The sequence below is a fragment of the Rhynchophorus ferrugineus genome, unplaced genomic scaffold, assembly GCF_030347505.1.
Source record: "Rhynchophorus ferrugineus isolate W39M unplaced genomic scaffold, kcgeb_rfMv2 rfM1, whole genome shotgun sequence".
NCBI lineage: Eukaryota > Metazoa > Arthropoda > Insecta > Coleoptera > Curculionidae > Rhynchophorus > Rhynchophorus ferrugineus.
The window spans coordinates 35,618,648-35,646,455 of NW_027472580.1; the positions used below are offsets into that span (position 1 = coordinate 35,618,648).

The 27,808-nt window shown below is 36.4% G+C and overlaps 1 protein-coding gene and 1 long non-coding RNA gene across 2 annotated transcripts in view; both read right to left on the reverse strand.

The window, feature by feature from the left end:
• Positions 1-2,923: 2,923 nt before the first annotated feature.
• Positions 2,924-27,808, reverse strand: part of Mex-3 (mex-3 protein) — a 76,137-nt gene continuing 51,252 nt past the window's right edge. Inside the window, exon 2 of the mRNA XM_076419467.1 lies at positions 2,924-7,069. Within this exon, the coding sequence (XP_076275582.1) occupies positions 6,054-7,069 (1,016 nt within the window). The 3' untranslated portion in view covers positions 2,924-6,053. The remainder of the gene's footprint in view (positions 7,070-27,808) is intronic.
• LOC143206771 (uncharacterized) lies at positions 15,257-15,648 on the reverse strand. Its single transcript, XR_013008517.1, has 2 exons — positions 15,507-15,648; positions 15,257-15,445 (listed from the first exon to the last, which is right to left on the reverse strand). It is a non-coding gene; the product is annotated as an uncharacterized LOC143206771 (long non-coding RNA).

The following is a 27,808-nucleotide window of genomic DNA, read 5'->3' on the forward strand; positions in this document are numbered from 1 at the left end:
TTATGTTATTGCTTTTAGTTACGCTTAGAAGACAAAATATCCGGATGTCATCCGTAAATAAGATTTAAACTAACGCATTGGTTGATGATGAATGTTGGTTGGTATAGTGTTGTAGTGGCTGTTGTGGACTTGACGAATCCGGGAGAGATGGAGAATAGAGTAGCTGTAGTTGTGATGCACAAGAAGTTACAGAGAAGTTCTAAAATGAACGTAACTGACATAATGAATTATGTAACATATAGGTATATTTATATATTATATACTGAAATATGTTTCTTATTGATTTTAGCGCGAGAGAACGAAAAATATGTGATATTCGATTAATCAAATATATAAAATTGCGTAGAGATGAAGACAAACTTGACTTGAAGCTTCAACCTCTCCCGAATTCATCATTCCACTCGACCTCCTACACGATAAACCCTTTGACATCCTGACGAGTGATCTTGTTACACTGTCGTGGATCTGCGACCTCGACATTGTCGTTTACAGGAGGCTACAAAAATTATGTATATATTCTAATTATATAAATATCATTCTTTTATTTATTTAGATACGGTATAAATACAGTTTTTTTTTCTTAATATTCTTCATTTACACCGATTCCGTCGTTAAGGACTAATCGCGATTCGTCATCTAGAAACGAAAGCTTCTTAATAACTACTCCGGAAAAAATCTCTTTGTCCATAATATATTTTTATATATATATAATTAATACGAAATATATATATTTTATATATCATATAGATACTTAAATATTGTAGTTAGGCCTGTATATTAAGAAAAAATACGCTAATATACAGAGTGATTTGCGTGTATAGTTTATTCTTTTTTTTTAAATGGGTTTTGTGTTCATGTATGCGGTAATAAAGTAGAATTGGTGGCGGTGGCGGCGGCAGGGGCGAGATAATACGGAGGAAATAAACGCGAAATGGTTCTGGCAGCTTCTAAGCTTGCTCTGTACAAGTCGTCGTATTGCCCAAATTCCTGAAAATTCGATCGCCAAGTCACCATCTAATATACGCATAAGCAGCCATGTCTGCACACTCTTTATTTTAACATTGGCTAATACTACGACCTATTAGATTCTAAAGATAATCTTTAAAAAATCCGTCCCTCTTATGGCCAAAGTACGGTCTCATTTTCTCTTTTCTTTTATATAAAAAATGATTCAGGTTCCTAGATGTTGCGAGCACCCTAACGATATGATATATTTTTCTAATTAGGAACCTGAAGGTTGAAGAAAACTCAAACTTGTATGAAGTACGTTGTTATCTCAAAACAAACGCAAGGTTTTTCTTTTTTTACGAATCGATCGCAATGAATCAAAGCGCACAAGCTCCAAGATTATGTAAATGTATATTAACACGTTATATAGCGCTTTTACATTATTATTGCAGTAAGAGGGAAAACCTACACAATCTGATAGAGTACATGATTTATTTAAACTCATATCTCACTCGCGCACAATGTAAAACGGGGATAAAACGCAGACCGTACTTTTTTTCTTTATTGCATAAAAACGTCACGAAATTAATATTGCACATTATACTGGTGGTACGACACGACGAATATCATCATTATTATCGCCTACTGCTATGTATCCTGCGAGTGCAGGAGAGAAAAAGCACGAAAACGATCGGATATTCGCCTAGCCACGCTAATTGAACTATAACTGGGCTAAATATTATCCGCTGAAGCCTACGGTTTTTTCTGGTTTTTGTGATTTTTTTGTTTAATTAGAGTTCTCATTGAGAATATAAAATTTCCTTACGATAAAGTTATAAAAAATTTAAGAATGATTTCGGGCGGGAAGACTTTAAAAAACTATTTGGTTGCTACAGCACCAGCAAAAGTCGAACCCATATTTTTTTTAAATTTGTGAACGACACTAAAAGAATCTTCGTTTCTTGTTAATTGATTAAATAATTAAAAAGACACAATTTTGTTTCCAGCAATCTTGCCTGAGTATCGAAATTTTTTTCACATATTAATTTTTAATTAATATGAAAAATTTGGAGACAAAAAACTTGTTATCGTTTTTATTTGGAGACTCATACTGTAATTAAAAACAATGAATGTGTTTACCCCTATTGAACTTAATTAATACAGATAATATAGAAAAAATATATTTTTTTAAATGTTGTTCTTTGGTAGTATCGTTCATCATCCCGAAAAGATAGGTCATATCTCCCTTGTCAACCGTATTGAGCATTATTATTTTATTATTTTTCATTAATAATAAATTTGAATGCAATGTCGGCGTAAGACGTCCCAAAACCAGTTCACCTCGAGTATTCTCTATCGCGAAACGTGAACCGTCTTTTTAATGGGACGGTCTCTCCTCCTTCACCCGCATTTATCTACCACCAAGACGCCGAAAAAATTGTCCTATAAAACCGAAACGGCTGATCCGAACTGGATACGGTGGTCCTGCCGCATTGCATTCGTGAATTTTTCCTTAGCTATAATCTAACCGACGCGTATACTAAAATAGTTTTATATATATGTTTTATTATTAAAATATAAAACGCGATTTCAATTTTTCTATAATTTTTTTGTGCATTGAGATCTAAACCTATAAGACTCTACAGTACTCACTAACATGCAGGTGATCGTTAGTAGACAAACACCAAAAAGTAAAATCAACACTAACAAGAATCCAACTAAAGAACGAGATATGCTACTAGTGGGCGGGGGTAGAGGCAAGGATTGGAGCGAGAGGGATCATTGAAGCAATGGCTCAAGAAACTTTCAGACCATATATATACCCTAATCATTTAACATTTAAAAGTGGTCGTATATATATGACCTTCTTATACATATGAGAGACTATCATAACAGCAACATAAAGAGAGGCTTGATTGAATGGGTTGGGTAAAAATATGCAAAATAATATAAAAAAAACAGAACCAACAAAAAATAATAATCACGTCATATTTATTTGGTAGCATGTAACTTATAAAAAAAATCTTAAATTGCTAATTTTCTAAGGGACACCTAAAGACTAATGGCATAGTTTAGTCTTCTGGATACAATTATACATATACATATATAAATAATATATTTTCTTTATTTATCTAAAAAAAAGTCTGATCACTACGTTCATAACTTTAGATGTCCCCTAACATTGGACTGTAAGCGTTGGGGGTCAGTCGCTATTATGGGAAAAAATCGTCTAAATTTATAAATTTCTAAATAGAAAAACACACTTATACATTTAAGATTCAAAAATAAATCAATATAATGTTTACAAAAAAATCACTATCGCTCATCCATTTCTTTGTTCTTATTTTCGTATTTATACAAGTAAAAAATATCAAATATAAATATGTAACTGATAAAAAACCTATTTTATAAAACAGTCACTCTGCGCACATTACGTGAACATTGGAACTTGTACTAACATTCATAGTTATATATCTTCAGAAAAAATGTAAAATGTAAAAAAATAAAATAATAATAAGTATAATAATATTGGTATTAAATCCTACAAAACAACAAAATATATACAGTGTACGTATTAAACAATCTAAGAAGAGGGGGGGAACGAAATCTTCGAACGAAACCGCATTGGCGTGTCCGCTCCCCCCCACGTTGCCACATGTGCCGCTGCCCCGATGCATGGTCAGTAAGCAAGAATAATATTAATAATAAAATATATAAATTTATCCATAACGATAATTTTCAAATATTACAATAAAAAAATAAATAAAAACAAAATATAGCTTTTTACTATTTAAATATATAATAGAATAATACATAATATATATTAATAAGTATATAAGCGCATATGTAGGCAACCGGCATCGGCGGGGGCGGGTTTCGGTGGCTTAGGGGGGTTAGCTCGCGCCCAAATTTGATGATACCTATAGGCAGGGGCGCGCGGATAAGGGGGGGCGTTTTCTACGATAATACATAATTATTAACTGCATGGAGAAATGTCGTCTCACCCCGTACCGGAGGGGATTGAGGGCAGATGGTGTGTGTGTGTGAGTGTTGTCGTTTAAGACAGACAGGCATAAAGGTCGGGTGAATACTGAAGGATCGAAAATGGCGGACACATTGGCGAGGAGCCGTGACATAAATATTTGTAAAAGAAAGGGCCGCCCGAAAGGGGCGCTCTTGTCTTGTTTGTTTCCGAGAATGAAGAAAAGAACGCACAACCGAAAGGGGGCGCTCTGCCCGTCCCGTCCCGTCCCGACGACCGCACCGGACAATTTTCGCCGTGATGTCCCGGGACAGCGGAACACGATAGAAAATATATTAGACGTATATATATATTTGCATTACATTGCAATAACAAAACAATATCTCAACAAGAAGCAATTAACTAACAATAAAGGGGATATGTATTCAGTTATTAGGGGGTGGCGGGGCCGTGCTTCGGGACTAAAACATTCGGGAGAGCCGAGGAGCCCTAAGGGAGACGCGCGAGGGACCGGCAGAGCGTTTTATTGGGTGGCAGTTTTGGTCCTTTATGGACGCATTTTTTTAAAAATTATTTTCTCTTTACTTAAAAGTCAGTTGAAGATCACAGCCGAGAGGTTCCTTAGTCTCAATATGTCCGGCACATTTCTCAGATGCACTACTTGTCCATTTCTCGCCGCATTTCAAGTTGTTCCTTCATCGCTTCCTTCCTTCCATAATTCTTTCGCTCTAGCGCCCTTTCACTAATGATAAAATCAACTTTCTACTAAATTCTCACTCCGATAATGAAATATATTAAATATCTGATTTAAAAAAATTTCGCTATTTAGGTTTCTCCATTCTCGCTTCTCTGTCTTTCGATCTCTTTCGCACACACTCTCGCTCCAGCTCTCGCCCTTATTCTCGCTCGCTCTCACTCTCACCCTAACATCTTTCGCTATATTTTAAACGATCTAAATATTTGTTTTTAAATATTACAATTTCTTAAATTAATATTTTGAGAATTGCTGTTTCAGACTTTAAAAACGTGATACTTGTCACATGGCGGAACTTAAAAAAATATATTTCAAAAAATAACGAAGTACCTATATGGTAATATAAAAATGTTAACACTACGACTCGTCGCATGTTTATGTCTTTTTTCTTTCCTCTTCGGATAGCGCACAAAACTGTTTTCAGGACAACGAGGTCGTCCCGCCCACGATCCATCCCGAAGGGAAACACCGGATTTGACGATTTTAATTGAATTAAATTTGGTCGAAATTAAGTTAAAAGTATGCGGATTCAAATTAAAGTTCTTGTATAACAAAAACTGTAATTGCAATCAATCGGATCACGCTCGGGCTCGCTGATTAACTCTTAGATCCCATTCGAGGCTTGAGCATAATTCGACTTGAAATTGAACTAAAGTAAATAAAATTTAAGAGTATGTTAGAGTACCATATTCTCATTTAGCGTTGTTCTAAATTCGTTATAGATTAGGTGGCGACAAGTTACTGCTACTGCGTTAAGATGAAGCTCGTGGGATTTAAGATTAAACGCGTTTTAAGTTCGATGTCACCAGCGACATGAACGTGAATGTGACATGAGGGGATACGATTTTTTGGAGCGGAGGGATCGTGAGCAAAACCCCAGAACCAATAAAAATTATAACGTAAAATTGTCTCTAAAATACTATGATATACATACAACACGGTAATAATAATAAAAAAAAGAAATATAATGAAACTGGCATATGATGACTACGCTTCGAACGGTCCAACGTCTTCAGCCTGTGAAACGTGGTGATCAACACGAAAACAAAAAACTAAAATCAGGAACAATACACTGGGAGGTGGGGCTTACAAATAGAGGAGGTGTGAAAAGTAAAAAACACACACATGTATACGGAAAGAAACAGCTCGAGTAAGAAATTTCTGGCGTTCGTTGTATCGTGAAGACTTCGAGCGGCCGACGAAGCTGAACACAGGGCGCGGACCCGGGAATGTGAAGGGGCCCCCCGATCACGTCCCCCCCGCGTCTCTCTTCCTCTTTAATACTGCTGTCGAATACTGCGAGTGAGTACAAAAATAGACGGGGGTATTGGGGGGACGACGGGGGGTTGGTGGCGACCGAATGCCTCCTTAAGGGTTGGGCGAGTAGATACGAATGGCCTGGTAGGCGGGCATGGAGCACACGGGACACTGGGAGTCGTTGGACTCGCTCAGGCGGTTAGCACACTCCATGCAGAAGAAGTTGTGACCGCAGGGAACTAGCGCATGTGTCACTTTTGCATCGTTGCACACCAGACACTTGGTGCTAGAAGACAATAGCGAGTCGGCGGGGCTGGTACTGTTCGTGGGCGATGGTCTTGCCGGAGCGCTTACGGTAGGGTACGACCAGATGCTGGAAAGGGCCGTGGATGTTTCGAAGCTAGGAGAGTCGCCTATGCCCTCATCTCTGTCCGTTGAGCCCCAAATTGTACCTAGATCCCGACTGCCGCTGCTGGACGAGCTGCTGCTCGACGAACACGACCCTGAGCTGGAAAAGGCGCCACTGCTGCTGGTGGACGAGGTCATGGTCGGAAAGGTATCGGCAGTTGGTTCCATGTAGTTGAGGATGGAGTTCAAGCCCGACTTGCAAAGCGAGGCAATCAAGTCGCTGTCGTCCAAACCGCCGAGGGCAGGCAGGGCGCCTAAAGCCGCGGCGTTACCCGTTCTCATGGCAATGTGAGCATCAATTTCCCTTCTGGCAGCCTCTACGCTCTCCGGAAGCCCGGTCACTTCGAATACTGGTTCCTTGTCACGACTGGGTGTAACGATGTAAGTATGGGTTTGATGCTGAATGCGTTTGATGGTCGCACCCTTGGGGCCCACCACTAAGCCTACCACGCGGTATGGTACACGAACTTGAATAGTAACATGTCCGGGAATGTTGGCTGGTGGACCTGGTGGTGTGCTGGCGCCGGATCCCAGCCCAGCCAGGTTGTTCTTACGCGAGGCACGGATCTGCGAAAAGTGCTCCGCTGCTGACAAAATCTCCCGTTTGGCTTTGGCAACATCCTCTTTGCGGCCGGTCACCACGAACACCGGTTCCTCCCCGCGAACCGGCGTCTTGATGTAGGTGTTGGTTTTCGCTCGTAAGGCCTTGATCTTGCAACCTGAAACAAATAAAACACATCGATTAATTACTCGTACGAGATTTCCATAATGATGGGCACGTTTTTCGAAACCGACAAAAAGCGACCGGGACGGGCGAGTTCGGCGAAAACAAAAGCCGTTCCCTTATTAACATTGTCGTAATTATTACTATTACCGACGGAACGGAGGGTCCGCAGTTTCTTTCGCTGCAGATGAAATCGCCGTTAATACGATCGGCCAATCGGCATGTCTGCGAAACGATGCGGACGCCCTTCAACCTGCCGCCCAGGTCAAACGATTCACCTTGCGCGCGGACAATCAACCATGCGGCGTGATGGTCACGCCGCCAACCAGCCGCCGCCGCCACCGTGCAGAAATGTGCACAACGCCACGTCGTCGGCGCGGCTCGTTGGGCCTTTCGCGAATACTCTCAACCTGCACCGACGACTTCGCATCGTAATGCACCAGAGCATAGTTTCGATTCTTCGGCCGATTTCCTTTTATTCGTTACTATGCATTTTATTCTGTAATGATTTACCTTATTGATTCACAACAAACATGCCCAAGTAAATATACTCACATTCACGGAGTAATAAGTCAATTGTCATAATCAGCAACATATATATAGTCAATTCAAAATGACAGTGAACCCACGTCATCAAGATGTTTAATGTATTGCCTACCGCAATTTGTACATTCATTTTAGAAACAGACAATATTTTCCTTCTTATTTTATTCTAGTTAAATAGAGACGTCAAAAGTCTTCAAAATATTAATAATAATAATCACAGGTTTAAACCGGCAAACGCTGTTTCAACGCTTTGCTTGTTTTGATAAATTTCTAATCGTTGATTGAGTATTACTCTGATTAAAAATTCTGAAGCCAGACACAACAGATTGCGTCTGTAATCAGTTACTTTTAACAGGAACAAGATTATGGAGGCCTCTTGTCAGTTAAATTCGTTAGAAGGGTAAGTATTTTTACTGTCAAATATTAATTTATTGTGATTATTATTTAAACATTTTTTTAGCGTTTTGCAGCTGTACCGAATGGATACCGTCACTGAAATATCTTAAAAAATGAAAAATATAATCTTGGATTTACGGAAAAGAAACCGTCCCCATACGAACGGGTGACAAATCAAAATCAGCTTGATGTTGGCTCTAAGATATCAGAGATAAAATATATGAAGTTTATAAAACAGCTAATAATATTTTTTCAATATAAACATAATTTACTACAATTATTTCAGAGGAAACTGTTAGTATGGAAAGTATCCATTGTAAAGCTTAAAGATATGCAGCTCTTTGAGTGAAGTAGACTATCCCTCTTATAATGTTGGGTACAACTAGTTGCAAACAACTAAATGTGAGTATGTAATTAATATACAATACCTGTAGGAATTTTTATTGTCGAGTGTGAAAGATGTATGTGCACAGATATGTGTGTAATTGTACAGAATATACATAGCATTTGGTTAAAATGTGAGGGCAGAAAGATTACTAACTATTTTGCAGATAAGGCAAATACATGAAGGAAAACGCATTGATCTATTTTTATCAAGAAAGATGTAAACAGGTAGTAAAAGACAGTAGACAAACTAAGGAGAAATACAGTGATATCAAAATGACTTTACAAGGAGACCCTGTATCGAATGAAACAAGAATTAGATGTTAAAGATAAATATGCTTTCTAATGAAAATAAAATTGATATATTACTTGCATATTACTTGGATATACAATTGTTAGTTAGGTTGATTAGATCTCCAGGAGATAACACTACATAAAAAAATAACTCTATATCATAGGTGGTATGGAAAAGAATTAAATGTAAATATAATCAAACTCTACCTATAAAAACCTACAAATTATTATAACTGTATAATAACTACTGCTGCTACTACTGTACAACTGTATTATAATTGTAATTTAAGTTTAAGTCCTTCGATAATATATGACAAAATAGATGTACTATAATCTTAAAATAAATTATATTTGAGAAAACTATTTTTGTTTAATTATTTTATTTAGATTAGAATTTTGTTATATGTCAAAGCCAAATTGATACGGCAACATTACCACGTTTTGACGTCCTCAATTCAAATGACATGAATTCACTGTTTTATCTATCGAACGGACTATATATTGATAGCTGTCTTTTATTTTATACTAGGTGACCCGATAGACATTGTCCTGTCTGAGCTATGAATATTTAAATGAAAGTGGAATAAATAATTTTACAAAAATATTTCAAAAACAATGTTCATTGTAATGCTTTTTGGTGCACACTATTGTTACTTTAGTTCTCTGACTCGTCAATAAATAAAAAAAGGGAAAAAAAAGGACTAATACAATTAGGGATAACAATGCCCAATGCACAAATTTCAAATCACAAAGATACGTCCACCTTTTTAAATCATCAACAAAAATATGCCTACGAAATGCTCACGAAGGTAGTGAACGATGGAACCAGAATTATTTTTTAGACGCTCCTGATGTGACTGAGAAATGTGTTTAACATCATTGATTTTGGCAAGGATTCGATGGAAAAATGGAATTGCACTCGTACTTGCTTGATCAGATATTACAGCTACGTTGTCGGAAGGTGGTAGAGCACGAAGAAGCTCATTCAGCACTCATGCTCTCCTTGAGCATGCAAACTACAGAAACTCCAACTTGCAGCCTTTCGAGGAATTATGGTATAACCAAAGCATTGCAGCAAAGCAAATTGATCCCGAATTAATGAATGGGCAATGGCACAAAAAAAGTCTTTGGAAGCATAGACAAAAGGCTTAAACGTTTTAATGTCGCAATTTTAATAACAATAACTGTTTAGAATAAATTAATGGTTGTGCTGGAAGACCAGTTTTAACATGTGAACTGTAATCAATTGCCGCGTTATAATTGAATGCAGCTCGATGGAGATTAAACGCAACATTTCTACGTTATTCATTTCGATTCCATCGATTTCGTTCAACATAACTTCGCGTTTCGCATTACTCGTCAGTTTTACTTGTTCGTATATATCCTTGAGTGTCAGCACTGCGAGTTCTGCGACCTAAGTTGGTAGGTCTAATTGGTGACATTTTGAAGAACCAAATTCAAATGAAAATTAAAAAATTATTCACTTAATGTTTCTAACACGTGTTATACTATCAAAACTAAGAAATTATTAAATACATTCTTAGATTGTTATATGTCGACCGATACAGCTGCCAAACGACATTCAAATTGTCAAACGCGCGAAGATTAAATGTTCGTTTTTTTTTAATAATCCAATTTTTCACACAATTTTCTTAATTTTTATTTCCGTGAGAACCTTCTATAAGGTATTAGAAAATGAAAAAAAATATTTTAATGAAATCTGCACCAACTGAAATTTCATCATTATCATTTGATTTAGTACATTATTATGTATTATAAATTAATTATATCACATATTAGGCGTGCCAATAAATACTCGCCGTTTGAAGAAAAATGCGCCATTGGTAATATTTATTACAGCCGTCTGATCATATTGTTAGATCAGACATCTGTCAATGACGCTCAAGCATTAACAGTTTACATTGAAACACTCAAATAAAAAACTATATATTATTGGTCCTATTTCAATGGAAGCATTCGATATAGTATCTGCATCCGTGTGTGTAAAAACTGCAGCATCAATATTAAACGTCATTGTTCAGTCATTAAGATTTACTTGTTATGTATGGTTTTCTTGAAGTATACACAACTTACTTTTCCTCAACTCCAACTTTACTTTTCCTCTTCAAGATGTCCAACTAGAGACAAAGAGAAAAAAGAAAGTTCAGCACATTAAAAGCACTGTTAAAACTCCTAGTATGTCTCTTGCTATTTCAGAAGTAGCAAGTTCAACAATAGAATACTAGAACTGCGGAAACATAACCATCATTAGAAACTAAGCGTAACATATGCCAATGTGACTTTGAATAGCTTTACCAGTATATGTTGCAAAATTCGAAAAAACATCTGTGAAATTAACCCTTCCTATATCGAGTAACCTTTCTATGACGTGTTTTTTAGTAATTAAATTATAAATATTTATGGTATTTAACTCTCAACAGAATATGTTGCGTATAATGAAAAAAAAGCTATAAAACATAAAACTAATCGTAATATTTTTAAAAAAATTTAACTTGACAGCCTTTCAAAACAGTAAAACAAAATAGAGCACCATATTTCTGCTATTAAGTTAGTTATTAGAAGCAAATTGTTCGATAATGTTCAATTTAAAAGATAATTTTAAAAACCCAAAATTGAACAGTAAGACAATTAAAATAATCCTATAAGATATTCGTTTTCTTTAATTTTACAAATATGGTTACGCTCCATGCAGACTGAAACGACGCAGAAACAGAATAAAACCAATAACGAGGAACAAGAGAGGAAACGGATGAAGAATGGCCCAGACGAGCACAACACAGCGACCACGAACAATTAAAGACATAGCCATGGCGTTTTGTTATGAGTTCGCCCACGCACGGTCGATCTGGAACTTTCCCATGCCATTTAATCCATTTTATTTCGACGACGTGGCGGCAACAGAAGAATGGCTGTGCCGTCCTGCCGACTCACTCCTCTCGATCGCTCGCACGCACACACACAAACACACCATCCGTGCTTCTCCAATCGGCAAAAGAAGAAACAAAACAAATATGGCCAGGCTGCGCGCTAGTAAATCAAACAAGAGACGCGAATGTTATTCTATGCAGCGACTGAGACAACAAAGGCTCAAACTGGTCGAGGTATGGGGAGGTAAACGAGACTTATATCAATGTAATAACTTTAATTCTCGCTCTTTGAAGCTTTCTTTGTCTCGCCGCGTCAACAAAACTTGCTGCCTTGCTATTATCTAATTTTCTGTTAAATAACTTAACGATAAATTAAAAGGAAAAGTTTAAATTGAATCGCTCTTTGTTGCCTACAAATGGGGACCCCTTATCTGGGTTAAAGGTGGGGGTTCTCACGTCTCGTCTCTCCCCCACCTCGTCAGGATATCAAACACATCCTGTTTTGGGGGAACGAGGGATTTAATTAGTTGCGAACAGATCGGTCCGCTGTATCCCCCTCCTGTTTATTAACGCAATAAATTATATTCGGCGTTGTGGAAATAAGAAAAAATCTATTTAGACCTGTTTGTTTTTATAGACTGCAGCAAATTATGTCATTAAAAAATATCCATGGGGTCTGAGAATTTTAATGTTATCGATTTTAATTAAACGAGACGAAAACATTTAAAATTAGCATTGTACAAGAAAGAGTTCTATTTATATCAATTAAAAAAGAGCATCGGCGACATATGAGCAACAGTTTGTGACCCCCGGCGCGCTGTCGCTCCTAGCGGGAGATGTCCCGCGACGTTTACGATTCGTATATAAATAAAGTCGGACAATAAAAGCGACCCCCATATTAACAATCATTACTGAACGCGAAAATCAGTTGAAAACATTGTGCTAATAATTCTCGTCTCCCTTTTTGCAAAATACAGAGAGAATTTTTCACGAGGAAACGTACTATTGACATTGAACATTTCAACATTGTTACGCGATGTTTTCTACTAATTCCTATGGTTACCTTTAAATTTTGAAATTATATAGTATTAAACTAATGTTACCATGACAAAACTCATAAAACAGCAAATACAGAAAATATTTCTTAACGCCTAATTATGTAGTAGTTCTTTTAAATGTGTTCATCAGCTTTCTTCACATCAAACTATTTATAGAATCAGCTTCATTAAAATTATTTTAGAATGGAATTAGTTGTAACAAATATCTTACAACTATTTTGTCTCAAAAAATGTGTATTTTAGTTTTTAATAATTTTTTTAATATCTTTTAAAGTCTCCTTTTTAGGGTTTATCTGGACTGGACCTATTGTTTAACGTGGGCTCCGAACGACGGTCTTTGACATTAAGTCTACCGACTCGCGAGTGAATAACTTAGAAATCATCCCAGAAGACATCCGGTCTTACCCAGCCTGGTTACTGACGTAACTGGGATCATCTTTCTTTAGGATTTTGAACTCTTGCTTAGGATAATCACAAATATTAAACAATCACAAACATAAATTTACGACCAAGCCCCAGCAGGATACGAACCCGCGATTATAGCAACAGTAGGTGAGCCGTCCTGTCGCCTTTACCACAGCACCAACGACGCCGTCTTTTTTAAAATTTATCAGTGGGATACTTTAAATATTATAAATATAAACAGTAAGAATAGAAAATAGAAAACATTGCATATGATTTTGAAAAAAAAAACATTGAATAATACAGTAAAAACGAGTATAAAAAAATAAAACGAACTGAAAACAAATTGTTTCAGAGATAGTGATATTTCAGTATCGATATAAAAGTAAAATAAAAAAATCGAATCACTTTTAGATAATTTTAAATTAAAAAAGAAATATAGAAAACAAAGCCAAATGTTAAAATCTAGTCAATAATACAATTAAAGCATAAATATAATTAAAAAAATACATGATTTATATTTATTCATATTCATTTTACATATTCATATAATTTTAAGATTGATCTGATTTTATGATTCATATCCATATTTATTCATATCCATTTTACACATGCATATGAAATTGGAAAAAAACCGAACAAAACCGTATTTACTATTCCCTCTAAAAAATGGACATAATCTAATATTACAATAAAAAAACTATAAGTGAATAATTTTAAATAAAGCATATAACCTCAAAATAATATAAAACGAAATAAAAATATGTATAGATAAAGAAAACCTGCAGATATAAAGCCATTGTCAAATAATAAACTTGTATTTATCGACGTAGGCTCGTTTCAGCTAGTGCACATTTTTTTCTGGCTATTAATAGACGATTTATAATGTGAGTTAAGGTGCATCGGGTACGCTCGAAGAAAAACAAGATGATATTTTTAGAACCTCTCCACAAGCATCCGCCGCCGGTGTCGTTTTGTTGGAAAACACTAAAAATATAATATTCAGACAGAGAAAGGTTGGATCAGAAAGTGATACATCTAACGATAACGATTTGCTGTTTGAATTAAAGCGAATTTTCAGTGAAAAACTACAATTCGTATACTAGAAAACAGCTTAATAATTAATACAATTAATTAATATCGAAAAATTCTAAATTAAGTTACTCTGAGATCTTACTAGGGATGCCGAAAAAATATCGATATTTTTGTTAGTCTATATTTTATCAAAAAAAATTAAATTAATTTCTTAAGCATCGTAAAAACCTCTTAATTATTCTTAATTAGTAGTTTTACTAATTAGTAACTTTTGGAGCATTTTGGTATTTAATTTTAAAAGTTTATTAAAAATATCACACTTTTTAAAATATTTAGAGAGCATCGATATTTTCGATATATTAATATTTTTTCTTAAGTATACCGGTAGTTGCTGCAAAAAAATATCGATATTTTTCTCCGCGGTACACACCCCTAATTTTGACTATTTAAAAATGTTCTTGACGGTTTGTTTTGATATAAAATGTAATTGGCGTCCTCATCGTATAAAAAAGAGAAATGAAAATACAACAAGGCCTTTGCTTCCTTTATAGGTTATAGGACTGTCTAATATGAACTGAAGTAAATTTTCAGTGAAAAACCAAAACTTTTTAAATATCAATATAGAAAAATGAGTATATTGATAAATAATTAAACACTCCCTAGTTGAATTATACTAGGAAACAATATTAATGTCATTTTAAACTGATTACTACTTAAGATTATTCTCTGTGTTATTGTGATATTATAATTGTATAATGTAAAATGTATTTGACGTTCTGAAAATATCGAACGAAACGTGTGGTATGTTTGCATAACTTGAGCTTTGATCTACTGACCAAACATAATTAAGCGAAAATTAATGAATAAAATATTCTTTATACAAAAATATTCTATATATGCTATACGTAGCTACAAACAGTCAAATCGATGAATAGAAGAAGGTAAATACAACTCAAAGTATCCAAAATACAACTGCATCTTGATATCTACAGAAATAACTGAAGGTGTGAAACAAATTCAATTACAGTGTGAAACAAATTCAATTACAGTGTGAAACTGTATGCATGGCCAGTCAAAAGTATAATTTTATACTTACATATACTTTTTATACGAATACCGATATAAAAAAGGTAATGAACAATTTAAGGAATACTCTTTGTTTAGTAAGGATATAACATATAATAAAAATATTGACATTTATATTAAGAAAATAATTAATATAATAATTAAAAATAATAATATATATTAATAAAAATATAAAAATAAATCAATTTCCAGTGGTACAAAAGCATATACATGTCGAGTCAAAAATAAGGATTTTTTCCTCTGTAGTTTTTTTTTATTTTATAAGAAATTTGCCATACTCCTCTAAAACAGAGAAATAAAATTCAGGGAAGGCCTTTATTTCCTTCATATGTAACAGTCTTACTTAACGACTGTGTCATCCATGTGCCGTTTCTCCTATATTAAGTTCCCACCCCCTGTGTGACGCGGACAAATGTCGTGCGACAAATGTCAGCGCCACGTTTTCCGCTCGCACAATCCGACTGCGACCACAACAACGAATTTTCGAATTTGGCCTGTTCGTATTGCGGAAAAGGTTTTCTGGAGGCCGACCGAAAAAGCGACGATCTAAAAATGACCGCGGGCGGTGATCGCACCCAGGAAAATGTCACTGGCTTGGCTAGCGTCCAGCTCGATACATTTACACTCCCATTTGACTCATTTCATCAGTGAATTGTCTACTGGATGCGTCTAGAAATATCTCTAGGGTAAATGCCACTTGGAATGATGATATCGCACAGGACCGTATTCCGATCAATTTCCCTGAATCTCGATGCACCAAGAACGCTATATAGACCATAAGACTGATGATATGTAACTGAAGTTAACCGAACATGAACCATACCTCTTAAAAACCCAACATAATTTCTTTGCTACGGTCCTGTGCGGAATACTTCGAAATATATCGAGCGTCCCGTTTTAAACTCGGTGTCGGGAGTATGCAGGTAGTTAGGCAACTAAACAAACAAATAATAGCGGTACAACTTTCATAATCGGCCGATGCCTTATCATCCGTATTACAAAACAAATATGCTGCAGAACAAACAAAGCTCGCTGCGACAGGAGTCACACACAGCGACCGTGTGGAGGTTGTTCTCGATCAGTTTCGGCGTTTCTGGTTTTCTAAGTTAACGCGTCAAAAATATACGACAGAATTTAACAAAGGATGGTCCGCTTTGATGTTGAATCCTATCTTGATCTGTTTATGTTGCGTTTATCGGTGTTATATTTATTGTCTGTAATTCTTACAGATCTCTGGTCATTATTCTGAATGAATAGAAATAATCTGCACTTGTATCGTAATATTTTCGGCTTGTTAGCCTCTTATTCTTGATTATAATGTATATAAAATTATTTCCTTCTGATTAAAACTTTATATTTTGCAACATTATTGCGATCATAGAAAAATAAGACTTGGGGGTTAATTTTTTTTTTATTTTTGTGTATTATTTTAACGAAAGCAATGATACATTTAAGCGAATCTCTTAGAGGGAGGTTTGTTCAAATGTGGAAGAACATTGCTTAACAAATATACTATTCCTATTTTGAAATTAATTGGAAAATCTTTGATTATGCTTGACGTACATAATTGAATTAAAATATGTAACATGTGATTATTCACAGACATATTCTTTCAAACGAACTAAATTAAGAGATTTGAAATTTAAAATTGTTCCTCCACATACTCTTTTGAAACAGTTGCATCTGCGCCGTCGTTTTCAGGCAGATATGAAATAGTCCATACAACACTAAAATAACCAAGAACTAATTGTATATGTGATAATAATCAAATGTTGTTTATCTTGACGGACTAGAAAAAACAGTAGAATTTCAAAGAACATTTTTATATATAGTCTATTCGAAGTTTTTTTCTGCCACTCTAAATATTGGTGTAGGTACTGTGAATAACATCGCTTACAAAATGAATAATACGTTAGATTCACCCAAGAAAACCCGTCTACATACAAAGTGGGTGACAATTCTTGACCATCTTGATATTAGCTCTATTCGAGACCAAACATACGATATGTATAAGGACAGTAAGTACACAAACCATTTTATCGATATAAACATAATTTAATAATATTATTTCAGAGAAAATTATCTGTCTGAAAAGCATACATAAAAGAATTAGGGACATACAGCTTTTTGAGGGATGTAAGACCTCCTTTTATACACTCTTACAGGGCATAGGGTTTAAATGGTGTAAAGATTAAACCCTCGGAGAAGTTTAATAGAACTTCCAGGCATTACCTTGAAAATAATTAAATTTTGAAGTCATAAAATAAGACCAAGGAAGATAAACTATTTGAATTTGGGTATCTCGATGAAACTTGGATATTTCAAAATAGTTCATTGTGGCACTCTTGGCAAGACGGTAACAAAAAAAGTCTAAAGACAATAAAAATTGATGGAAAAAGGTAAAAGTTACAATGGCATTCGATTACGTTTTGTTGATCATTATATTTACTAATAATTAATTGCAGATATATTGCTGGTCGAGAAGGAGATTCCATCAAAAACTGTTTGGATATGTGGAAGCATTGTTAACCATAGCACGTTGGGTTTGGATGGACTCGATTAGACATACAGAGGAAGTAATTGATAAATGGTGGAACTGTAAACATGTTTCAGACAGATTAGAAATTAACAGTTTAGTGAATGAATTGGACAATGAGTGGGAAAGTGAAAGTGACTGAAGGAAACTTTCAGGATATGTGATAATGGTGTGCAATTCTAGAAATTCCTGAGACAGAGTGATGAGAGTAGAAACAAATAAAGGTATGCACATAATTAATTGAATATAACTGTAGAAAATGGTATTGTAGGGCGTGAAAGATTTTTGTGTGCACAGATATGATTGTAACTGTTCAAAATTAAACATGAGCATTAGGTTACAACATATGAGGAGAGAATGAATACTAACTGTTTGGTAGATATAGTAAATGTATTAGACAGAATTCAATGATTAATTTTATGAAGAATGGTGTACTCAGATAGTAGCAGAAGATAAAATATACAGTGATACCAAGATGACTTGACAAATAAACACATCATTGAAGGAAACAAGAAATAAACGAAAACAGTAAATATGCTCTTGAATGAAAGTAAAATACGTTTTTCAGATATACAATTGTTAATTAGGTGGATTGGGCCTCCAGAGGGATACCACTACCTAAAAAACCCGCCCTCGTGGATGGTCTGGAAAATAATTAAATGTAAACAAAGCAAATCTAACCTACAAACTATTATAGCTGTGTCTTAGTTGCAGTTTTAAGTCCTTCGATATTATATGTATTAGATGTACTATAATGTTAAAATAAATTATGTTTTATAACATTTTTGTTCAATTATTTTATTTAAATTAGAATTTTCTTGTGTCAAAGCCAAACTGATCTAAAACTCAGAGTTAATTCGACAACATTGTAATATTTCGACGACACAAATATCCATGATACATTACTAAAAAAACTTTGAATAGACTATATAACTATTTTCATATTAAGTGTCGTAGAAATAGAAAATTTTTCATTAAATTCAAAAGAAGGGGATATGAATTACATATGTTATATTTAATGTCTTAAAGAATAAAGGTTTTTATAAATTCCCATTTAAAATTATATTGTTGGCCTAATGAAAATGTTTTTATATTTATTTAAACATCACTCACGGTTGTCAGATTAGATAGTGATTTTTTTTAAATTAATTAGAGTTCAAATGTTAATATTGATATATTCTTATAAATAAAAAATGTTAATCAATGTATATTTAAAGTTTCCAGCTATTAAATTAAATGAATATTCCCGCTTGTCACGCCCTTTGGCTCTCCTTATTTTATGATTACGAGAAATTGAATCAGGCTTGTGAAAAAAACTGTGCAGTGTATGGTATAGTGAAGATACTTTATCAAAACATGCTGCACGGAAAGCGTTTGTTCGTTTACGTTCTTGTTATTTTCATATGGAAGATGATTCAAGCTCTGGTCTTCCGATCTCAAGATAAGCATATCAATAGTGTGGATATTGTATGAAACTAGATATTGACCATAAAATTATTTTAAACAAAGGGATGATGAGCTATCACTAGCACTTTACAAAGTGAGATGATAGTGTATGACTAGTGAAGTTGGAATGGGATAATCAACCATGAGCTAATCTTGATTTCCAACTCTATTGTGAACAATTAGAGGGTTTATTACGTCATAAAAATGCAAAAAACAATAGGAAAGATGTTGTCTTTCATTAAAATGCCGCTCAACCACCCTCTTTGATGACCTATCAAAAATTGCAAGAGCTTCGTTGAGAAATGTTGGTGCATTAACCGCTTAGTCCTGACATAGCACCCTCTTTCTGATTCCTATCAATCTTAATGGAGGTTTAAGCTACTTTCCACTTAATTCAGCTTTTCTATCAGAAACTACAAAGTATACGTGGTTTAAATAAATCATTTTTACAGTATAAAAAAACAGATGAACTTTACTAAAAAATGCCCAAAGCTTTTTACTAGGTCTAATATTTAAGTATTTTCTTAGAGTTAGTTCAATCACCATCTTTATTTTAATCTAATATCTATTCAGAAATGGTCTGATAATATTTTCGAGTTCGACATACCCAGAGAACGAAAACGTCCAATTACTTTCTCCATCTGATAATTGAATATTCCGAAATGGGCTGGGGTTTTTTCCTCGCCGCTTAAAATTATACAAAACTGGCCATAAAAGAGATGGGGAACGAGGGAAAAGGAAATCGACCTGGCTACATTAAAAAAAAACCACGGGGTAGGAAAAAGAAACCCGAGGCCGAATAAAAACGGCTGTTAAACGACCGCAAATGGGCCGGGTTGTAAATTTCCGAAATTGTTGGCAAGAGCTCGCAGGAACGATGAGATATCGCGATTTAAGTGCAACCGTCGAGGACGATCAACGCTCGTACGTATAGACACGCAGTGGATCTCGCTCCTCCTCCCCGCGACGCTTTTTTTAATGTTCCAATTTCAAGGGGCCATCGCGGAAACCATTCGACCCTTTGATCTCGCGATATGGCTCGTCGAGTCTTTTTTTGCCCGATGTAAAAAAGAGATCGTTTCGCGTTATTGCGCAGACTTTACTTTCAATTGGCCGTATCTGCATGTTCCATTCGGTAGAAATGTCACCATTCATTGCCAGAGTATCGTTTCGCCTTCACAATTGCCGAGGAAAAACGGAAATGTTAATAATTGCAAATTCTAGCCAAATGTACTGTAACATACGAGCAAAAATCATTTTGTTTTTGTCATCGTAAGTTGACAATAAAGTAATTTATTCTGTATATACTAATATTACCCGACTTTTATACCATTTATTTCTTGCTATGTATATAATAAAGGCTTTCTCGGAAATAATGTTTTTAATATATATAAAAGTTAAGTAATAAAGTAAAATTCAAAATTAAAATTAATTTATGGAAAACAACTAATTTTGAATGAATACTCGATGTTAGCTCGGTGACTACCTAATGCTACACGAAGGGCATAAAGCGAGAATATATTTTTGGGACACTAATTTTGCTTCTAAAATTCTTAGATCCGTTGAAAATAAACAGCCTAATATTTGAATTTCATATGAACTGAATTTATCACCCAATTAAGATAAGTTTATCAAATGCAACGATTATATTGGTATCATTAAAAATAAAAAAGAAATTATATTAGGTGCTTCTAACTAATAAAATAAAATAAAAAATTTCAATTAACAGACGGGCTGAAAAGCCACGGACCTAACACATAGATGGCGCTAGTTTTATTGCATTCACCGCTTTGTCAGTTAGTATTAAACTTCAAACGAAAGCTGTTACATTTTTATAATACTCATACTCACTACTCATAAGTTTGTGAGTTATTGTGTGACACTACTTTTGATATTTTCAAAACAATGGATCAAAAACAATATCGTATTTTAATTTCAGATCTCGATAAGAAAATTAATACTGTTCAAGCGAAACAATGGCTTGAACAGTGTTATAAGGGCTCTGCTCAATCAGAAACAACAATAGAACGTTGGTTTGCTGACTTCAAACGTGGTCGTAGAGACGCCAATGATGCAGAACGCAGTGGACGTCCAAATGAGGTGTTAATACCAAAAAACATAAAAAATATCAACAAAATCGTTTTGAATGATTGAAAAGTGAGCTTGCGTGAGTTAGCTAACCTCGTGATGATATCAAAAGACCGTGTTGGTTTTATACTGAATGAGCATTTTATTATGAGAAATGCATTGTTCAAAGTGGGTGCCGCGTCTGCTCATTGTTGACCAAAAACAAGAACGTGTTGATGATTCTGAGCAGTGTTTGGCATAACAAAACGGAATTTTTGCATCGATATGTGACAATATATGAAACATGGATCCACTTTACTCCGGAATCAAAACGATCGTTATCCGATTGAACAGTAACTGTTCTACAAAAGTGATATTGAAATGTTAGAGCGACGCTGGAATGATTGTGTGGCTTTTGATGGAGATTACGTTGATGAATAAAGACTCTCTAGCCCATATGATAAGTATTATTGAGTTATTCTGTCTATACAGACGGTAATCATGGGATGCTCAAATAGCAATTTCGATGTTAATTACTTTTTTTGTTTAATTTGAGAAAATCTGATGTGAAAGATCATCAAACAATTTTCTCTATCCCAATTATCGGATTCAGTTCCAACGATTTAATAGCGGCGATTTTAATGTCAATGAGAAAAAGTCAGAAGAAAACAATGAGTTGCAAGATTTATTGTACGAAAACCCAGTTCCAACACTCAAATAATTTTCGGACTGCTCAGCATTTGATAAATCTATTGTTACCAGATATGTATAAGTGATGGGAAAGACCCAAAAGAAGGGAAAATGTGTATTGAAACATTACATAACAATTATTATTATTACAACATATTAGTATTACTACATTATATAACAATTGTATATGATAATCTTAAGCGCAAAAATCATGGGTTTAGTGTAAGAGAGCTATCTACATCGACATCGAAACGGAATATTCAAGACCATAACATCTTGCTGCGATGGTGGGATCAACAAGATGAAGAGTATTACGAGCTGCTAAAACCAAATGATCAGATGTCTATCGACAATTAAATAAATTGAATGCCGTATTGTTGCAAAAAGATCAGTAATAGCGAGAAACAGACGCAAAGTCGTCGTCTTACATGATAATGCTCGGTCATACGTTGCAAAATTTGGGTTGATACGCCGTTGCAACTCGTCTAAAAAAGTTGTGCCAATCAGCATTTTCAATTGTTCATCTCGATCGCCAAACCACCCTCGTTGTTTCGGCTTAGTATCGCCATAATGCCAGAAATATGAGAAAAAATTATCGAAAATTTTGGTGAAGATATGAGTACCAATTTTTCTCAGTAAGTGCCTTTTAAAAGTGATAAAATGATCAGAATACATTTAAAAAACGAATCGAATAGAAAACACGAATTTTCGAAATAGCAGTATTTTAATATATCTTCAAAAGGCTGATCATTATCGTGGAAATTAGAAATAAATGATTAGAAATTTCCTAGTTATTTAATTACTAGACTCCACTCAAAATGACACACTTCTAGTCAATTTTCCGGGTTCTTATTTTAGTTTGTTTTGATTTATTTCCGGATTATGTAGAGCGATGAATCCAAATTTATGCAGAGATCTGTTTTTAGACGACGACTCGAAATCGGGACGAAAAAGTGAAAAGATAATTCGTGAGATTTTATGAAAAACTTTCTGTGATGCTGTGTAAGTTATGATGCAAAGAGAGTATATAGGCCTGCTGCCTTCCCGCGACCGCGACCCGACAGTACTGGCAAATATTTGTGCTTTTTAATTTCAAGTTTCGAGAACAATTACGTCCGAGGACGCACTCCATAAGCTCCCCTGTTTAACTTGCAATTATCCGGTATTGACACAAAAAATGTCTATACGAATTATTCTCGTTTTGTTTTAATGCGAGTCAAGGGAAAATACCGTACGGTAAACAAGACAGTTTCTATTCGGAAACGATTCTTGCAAATTGTGTAGGTTTCATTCTACTACGGACGTACACTGGTCCAACCTGACACCAATTCAGCGGCGCTCATTAACGAAATCGATAGCGATGACTACCTAATGGAAACGGGACCCGTTCGGGGGTTTCCATCTGAATTTATTTATACTAACGCAAAAGACATCCATCACCGTCATCATGATCATCGTCAGATTTTAATGACGGATTTTGGCCGATACAGAGGAGAGGGCACAAGACGCGGCGGTAGGTAGAGTTCCGAACTGGCGGGGTTGCCGGTTGTTCCACGTCCGCTATTTGCCTTGAATGATTAATGGCTGCGGAACCTCAAAACTGGAACATAGAAATTGGGAGAAACGCCCCGAGACTGAGGGGGGAAAAACATCGAACGCGAACGATTATTTTGCCGCATAGGTGAACTCGAGGACGACGTGCTTTTGACAGTATCATCTTGGTTGGTCTGATTTCATGTTAGATTGCTAAAACTCATAACACATTCGTTAAAATATCTAATTCAAACGATAATCCCTCAGTTAGAAGTAAACCCGTCTATAGTCGTTTCATTGGCGCGCGCTCTTGTACTCCAACAGCCCTTTAAACACCCCCCTCACCCCTCCGACTCGACACAACAAAGCATCAATCATCGCCGCCCCACTGCTGCCCAACTTGGCAACGTGGCAGGACACTGCCGTCGCCGCCGCCGTCGCAACGTGGCAGTGTGACGCGTCGTGCCGTTTTACTGCCGGGGTCGATGGCAGTTCACGTTCAATAAGAGTCATTGCCATCCCCCCCGACGCACAACCCCAAATTCACAGACCAAAACGGCAACGTGGCAACATGCAGCGGCGGTAACTCGACGACGTTGCCGAATCACGGCGAAGAAGTGCCGCGTCGTCCCCGCTCCGTGCGAGATATTTGCCTTGAGGGAATCGAAGAGAGGGGAAAAGAGTCGTTAATCATCAGTGTTTGGTACGTAATTAGGAGCTTATGCGGACTGAAGAAAAAATGATAGATAAGGCAACGGTGTAGAGGGAAGTTAGTTTTTTTCAAACCAGAGGGATGAAAAGAAAACGAGGGGTCTTATTTTCTGGGTCAGGGCACTAATAAAAAGAATCTCGAGAATCCTGTAGATAAGCCACACCACGCAAAAAAAGAGAAAAACGACTATAAAACGATTGTAGAACGAAATAAACGGATAGGGATCGAGCTGTTTGCGGTGCAATTATATTTCATTAGGGACTGGACGTCTGGCGGTCGGAACGGGGGCCGATCTCGCTCTCTACTGCATTGTTAATGGGGAGCAGCGCGCTAGATCGCTTGTAGTATGTGTCCTTGTGTGTGTGTGTGTGTGTGTGTGCCCGTCTGGTCGCCAATTTCGCCCGCTGAAACTAATTCGAAAATCGATAGGTCGTAACTCGCTTGCACACGCTGCCGCTCGTCGTAATGGCCGCGGCCGGAGAGCGGACGGCAACGCCGCACCACCACCACCTCCCGTCCCGACCCTCAGCGGCACGTTGCCGATGGTGGCGGAGCCGATAAACTTCCGAAGGGCGAAAGAGCCGCACCCTCTCTGGGGAGAACTGCTGGTTGCGGTTCTCGTTGCCAACGTGGCACTAGCGAAAGGTGGCGTTGCCAAATTTTTTCTTTCGCACACTTCGCCCGAACTTAATGGAATAACTTTGACGTAATATATACAAGAAAACTAGGTTCGACAGAAAGGGGGTGAAGCTTATTGGTTTCTCCCGAAATATTTCGCGAGGATATATCAGACTTGTTCACCTTTAATACCATTTTACATTCATGTACTACATACTGGTACTGTTGTTTCATATCGCTGTTAAATCTCGAACCGGCCATTTATCGAGAGAATATACGAGAAATGTAATTTTACATTCTGCATTGTTTCGCGGGAGAACGTCTACGTGGGCCTGCATTTGATTGCGAAGGAAAAGCGGAATTTTTTGCTCTAGTAGGCTGTGAAATTTGCCAAGCCAGTCGCCTTACAGAGCAGAGAACGTATGTAAAATCCGCGCTCTCCCTACCACCCCCTCCTTTCCCCATGTGGTCGTTTTAAAAGCTTTTATGCGAAAAATTCAAACGTGAACTACTCTTAATGTCGGAATGTGTGTTAACGAGAAACGATTGACGTACGACACGGTGAAAATGGACCCAGTGGAGTGAAAAACGGAATCCCGCTGAAAATCCGAGTTGCTCCAGCAGTATCGTCGGGCGTCGCTAATAAAAGAACGGTAACCATGGCGACTGTCGCTGCAACGCTGGTCCGCCGTTACTCGCTTTCTTTTCCCTTCGCGAGTATCACGTGATTTTTGCAGTTTAAGTATAGAAAAAGGCTCTCTTTTTATGGTATATGATACCATTATCATAATCCCAAAATATTTAAAGTCATTACAGGTGATTTAATGCAACGTAATGCACTAAAACTCGACGAATATCGATTCTCCAATTAAATTTATGACTGGTAATATTCGCTTTACGTGCTGCATCCACGGATCAGCCGCTTCGGCCTTCTTCGAGTCTCCCGTTCAGAGTGAAAAGCTCCTTATTTACCCGCCAAATGGCCTTCCGGGGCCGCCCCGCTCCGCCGCCAATCGATACGCTACGTGCTGCTGCCCCTTGCTGTTGATCGGCTATCGCTCGACGTACCCCTCATAAGACGGGGGAGTGGAAGGGTCTTGGGTGGTTCCCCTAGAGAGCATTTTTCTCCGCGAAATTTACATAAAACGCTAGGCAGCGCCGTCGATCGCGTGCTGCCGCTGCGATACCCCCGTTCCCGCGATACCGCCGCCCCCTTCATGCCTACGCCCTTGCCAGGTCTCTTTGGAATAATAAGGTTTCGTTGCGTCAAGTTATGTCCGGATTAGGTCGGAAGTCGGGATTTCGTACTTGCACGAAATCCGTTCCTGGTTTCACTTCCGAACACGGAGTTCATTTTTACGCCTGGTTATTCAATTATTTTACTGCTTTCTAGTACTAGTATTATTAATTGTCATCGAAGAAGATGTAACACTAATTCTGAGAAAAACTGTTCGCTCGACCCAGTTCCATTTACTAATTGCCCATTAACATACGACATAAAATCGTCAAATTATCCATTTATTCTACACTAAGACCTTTTATAAACGGCTATTATATAACTAGTATTGGGACTAAAAGAACTAGTAAAAATACCGAAAAATTGCTCTAAATTCATACTACCACTAAAACACTGTAGTGGAAACATTTTATAGCAGTGAATATTTGGCACTAGAAATTCGCACATGCTGAACGAATTTTATTAAATTATATGAAATATTTTATTATGATGTCCGTAAATCGGTTTAAGTAAAGAAAATAAATGAAATACTATTGAAGGTGTAAGATCTCGTAAGAATACCGAAAAATTGGTCTAAATTTGTAGCACCAATGAGATACTGTAGTGGGAATATTTAAGAACAGTGAAGATTTGACACTTGAAATTTTCACATGCTAATAATTCACATAATAATTAATTATCTTTTATTTTATTTTATTAATATATTTTAAATTTATCTTTTAAAATGCTTTAAAATCAAGTTTTTAAAATAACGTTGGCTACAAAATGATTGACGTTATAAAAAATACACTATGTATCATTATGTCAGAAAGAAATAGTCCTTTTTCCTTCATTTCATTTTAAAATTGTAATTTTACCACACAAATATTGATGATAAATGAAATTATATATGTATGTATATCAACTGATCAATTTATCACAATGTGTGGGATGATACCATTAGTCGCCCATCTCCCTGCAGAATTAACATCGTCAACCAACTAAAACACGATAAAAAAGACAATTTCGACAATAAATAACTTGCCAAACAGGATCATTTCTCTTCTGGGCCCCAAAGAGAGTGGAATGATGGATCGATGCAGCACTTTATGAGAGTGTGGAAGTACTCTCCCCTGGGGTGGGTCGTAACCGGGATCCAGTCACTGGGCTAGGGTAATTTTTTATACTCGACCAACGAAAAGAAAAAAAAACAGGAGGAATAAAATTCCCTTAACGTTAAATTAAAATGCCGATATAACGTTTTTCCTTTTAACGATTTTCGGGCAGGGTCCCTCACCACCCTCCTCCGGACCCCGGGCTTAACTTTTCTTTTTGCTTGCCCATGAAACAATATTTGGAAAGGAGGGTTTCCTGCGCGACAACGTAGGATCAGAGACGTCCACCCCGCCGGGATGAATTGGAAGACGATCCCCCTCGCTCGAGACCTCGCAGATGAAGGGGAGGATTCGGGATAAAAGGGGGACCAGAAAGATTCTGTGTCTAAACAGGGTGATTTTTAATAAATGGATTGTTTAGTTTTTTACTCCCTTGAGCCTTGTAGAGAGCACCTTGTTTTGATGTTCTCGAATCCAATTATACGGAGTAATGCGTTGAGTTACGTTGTTCTTGCGCGACAATCGTTTTCAATCCAAACCAGAACCGGCTTTCTACTTGCACTCTCTGTTGTCTGCTCTATTTGTATAACCTGGCTGAATAAACACACACACATACACACAACGACAGGACATCAAAATACCGCAGACCTGTTTGTCTCATGTGGTAAAAATCTGGTCATTAGACTGGAGGAGATGCGGCGGATAAAAGTAA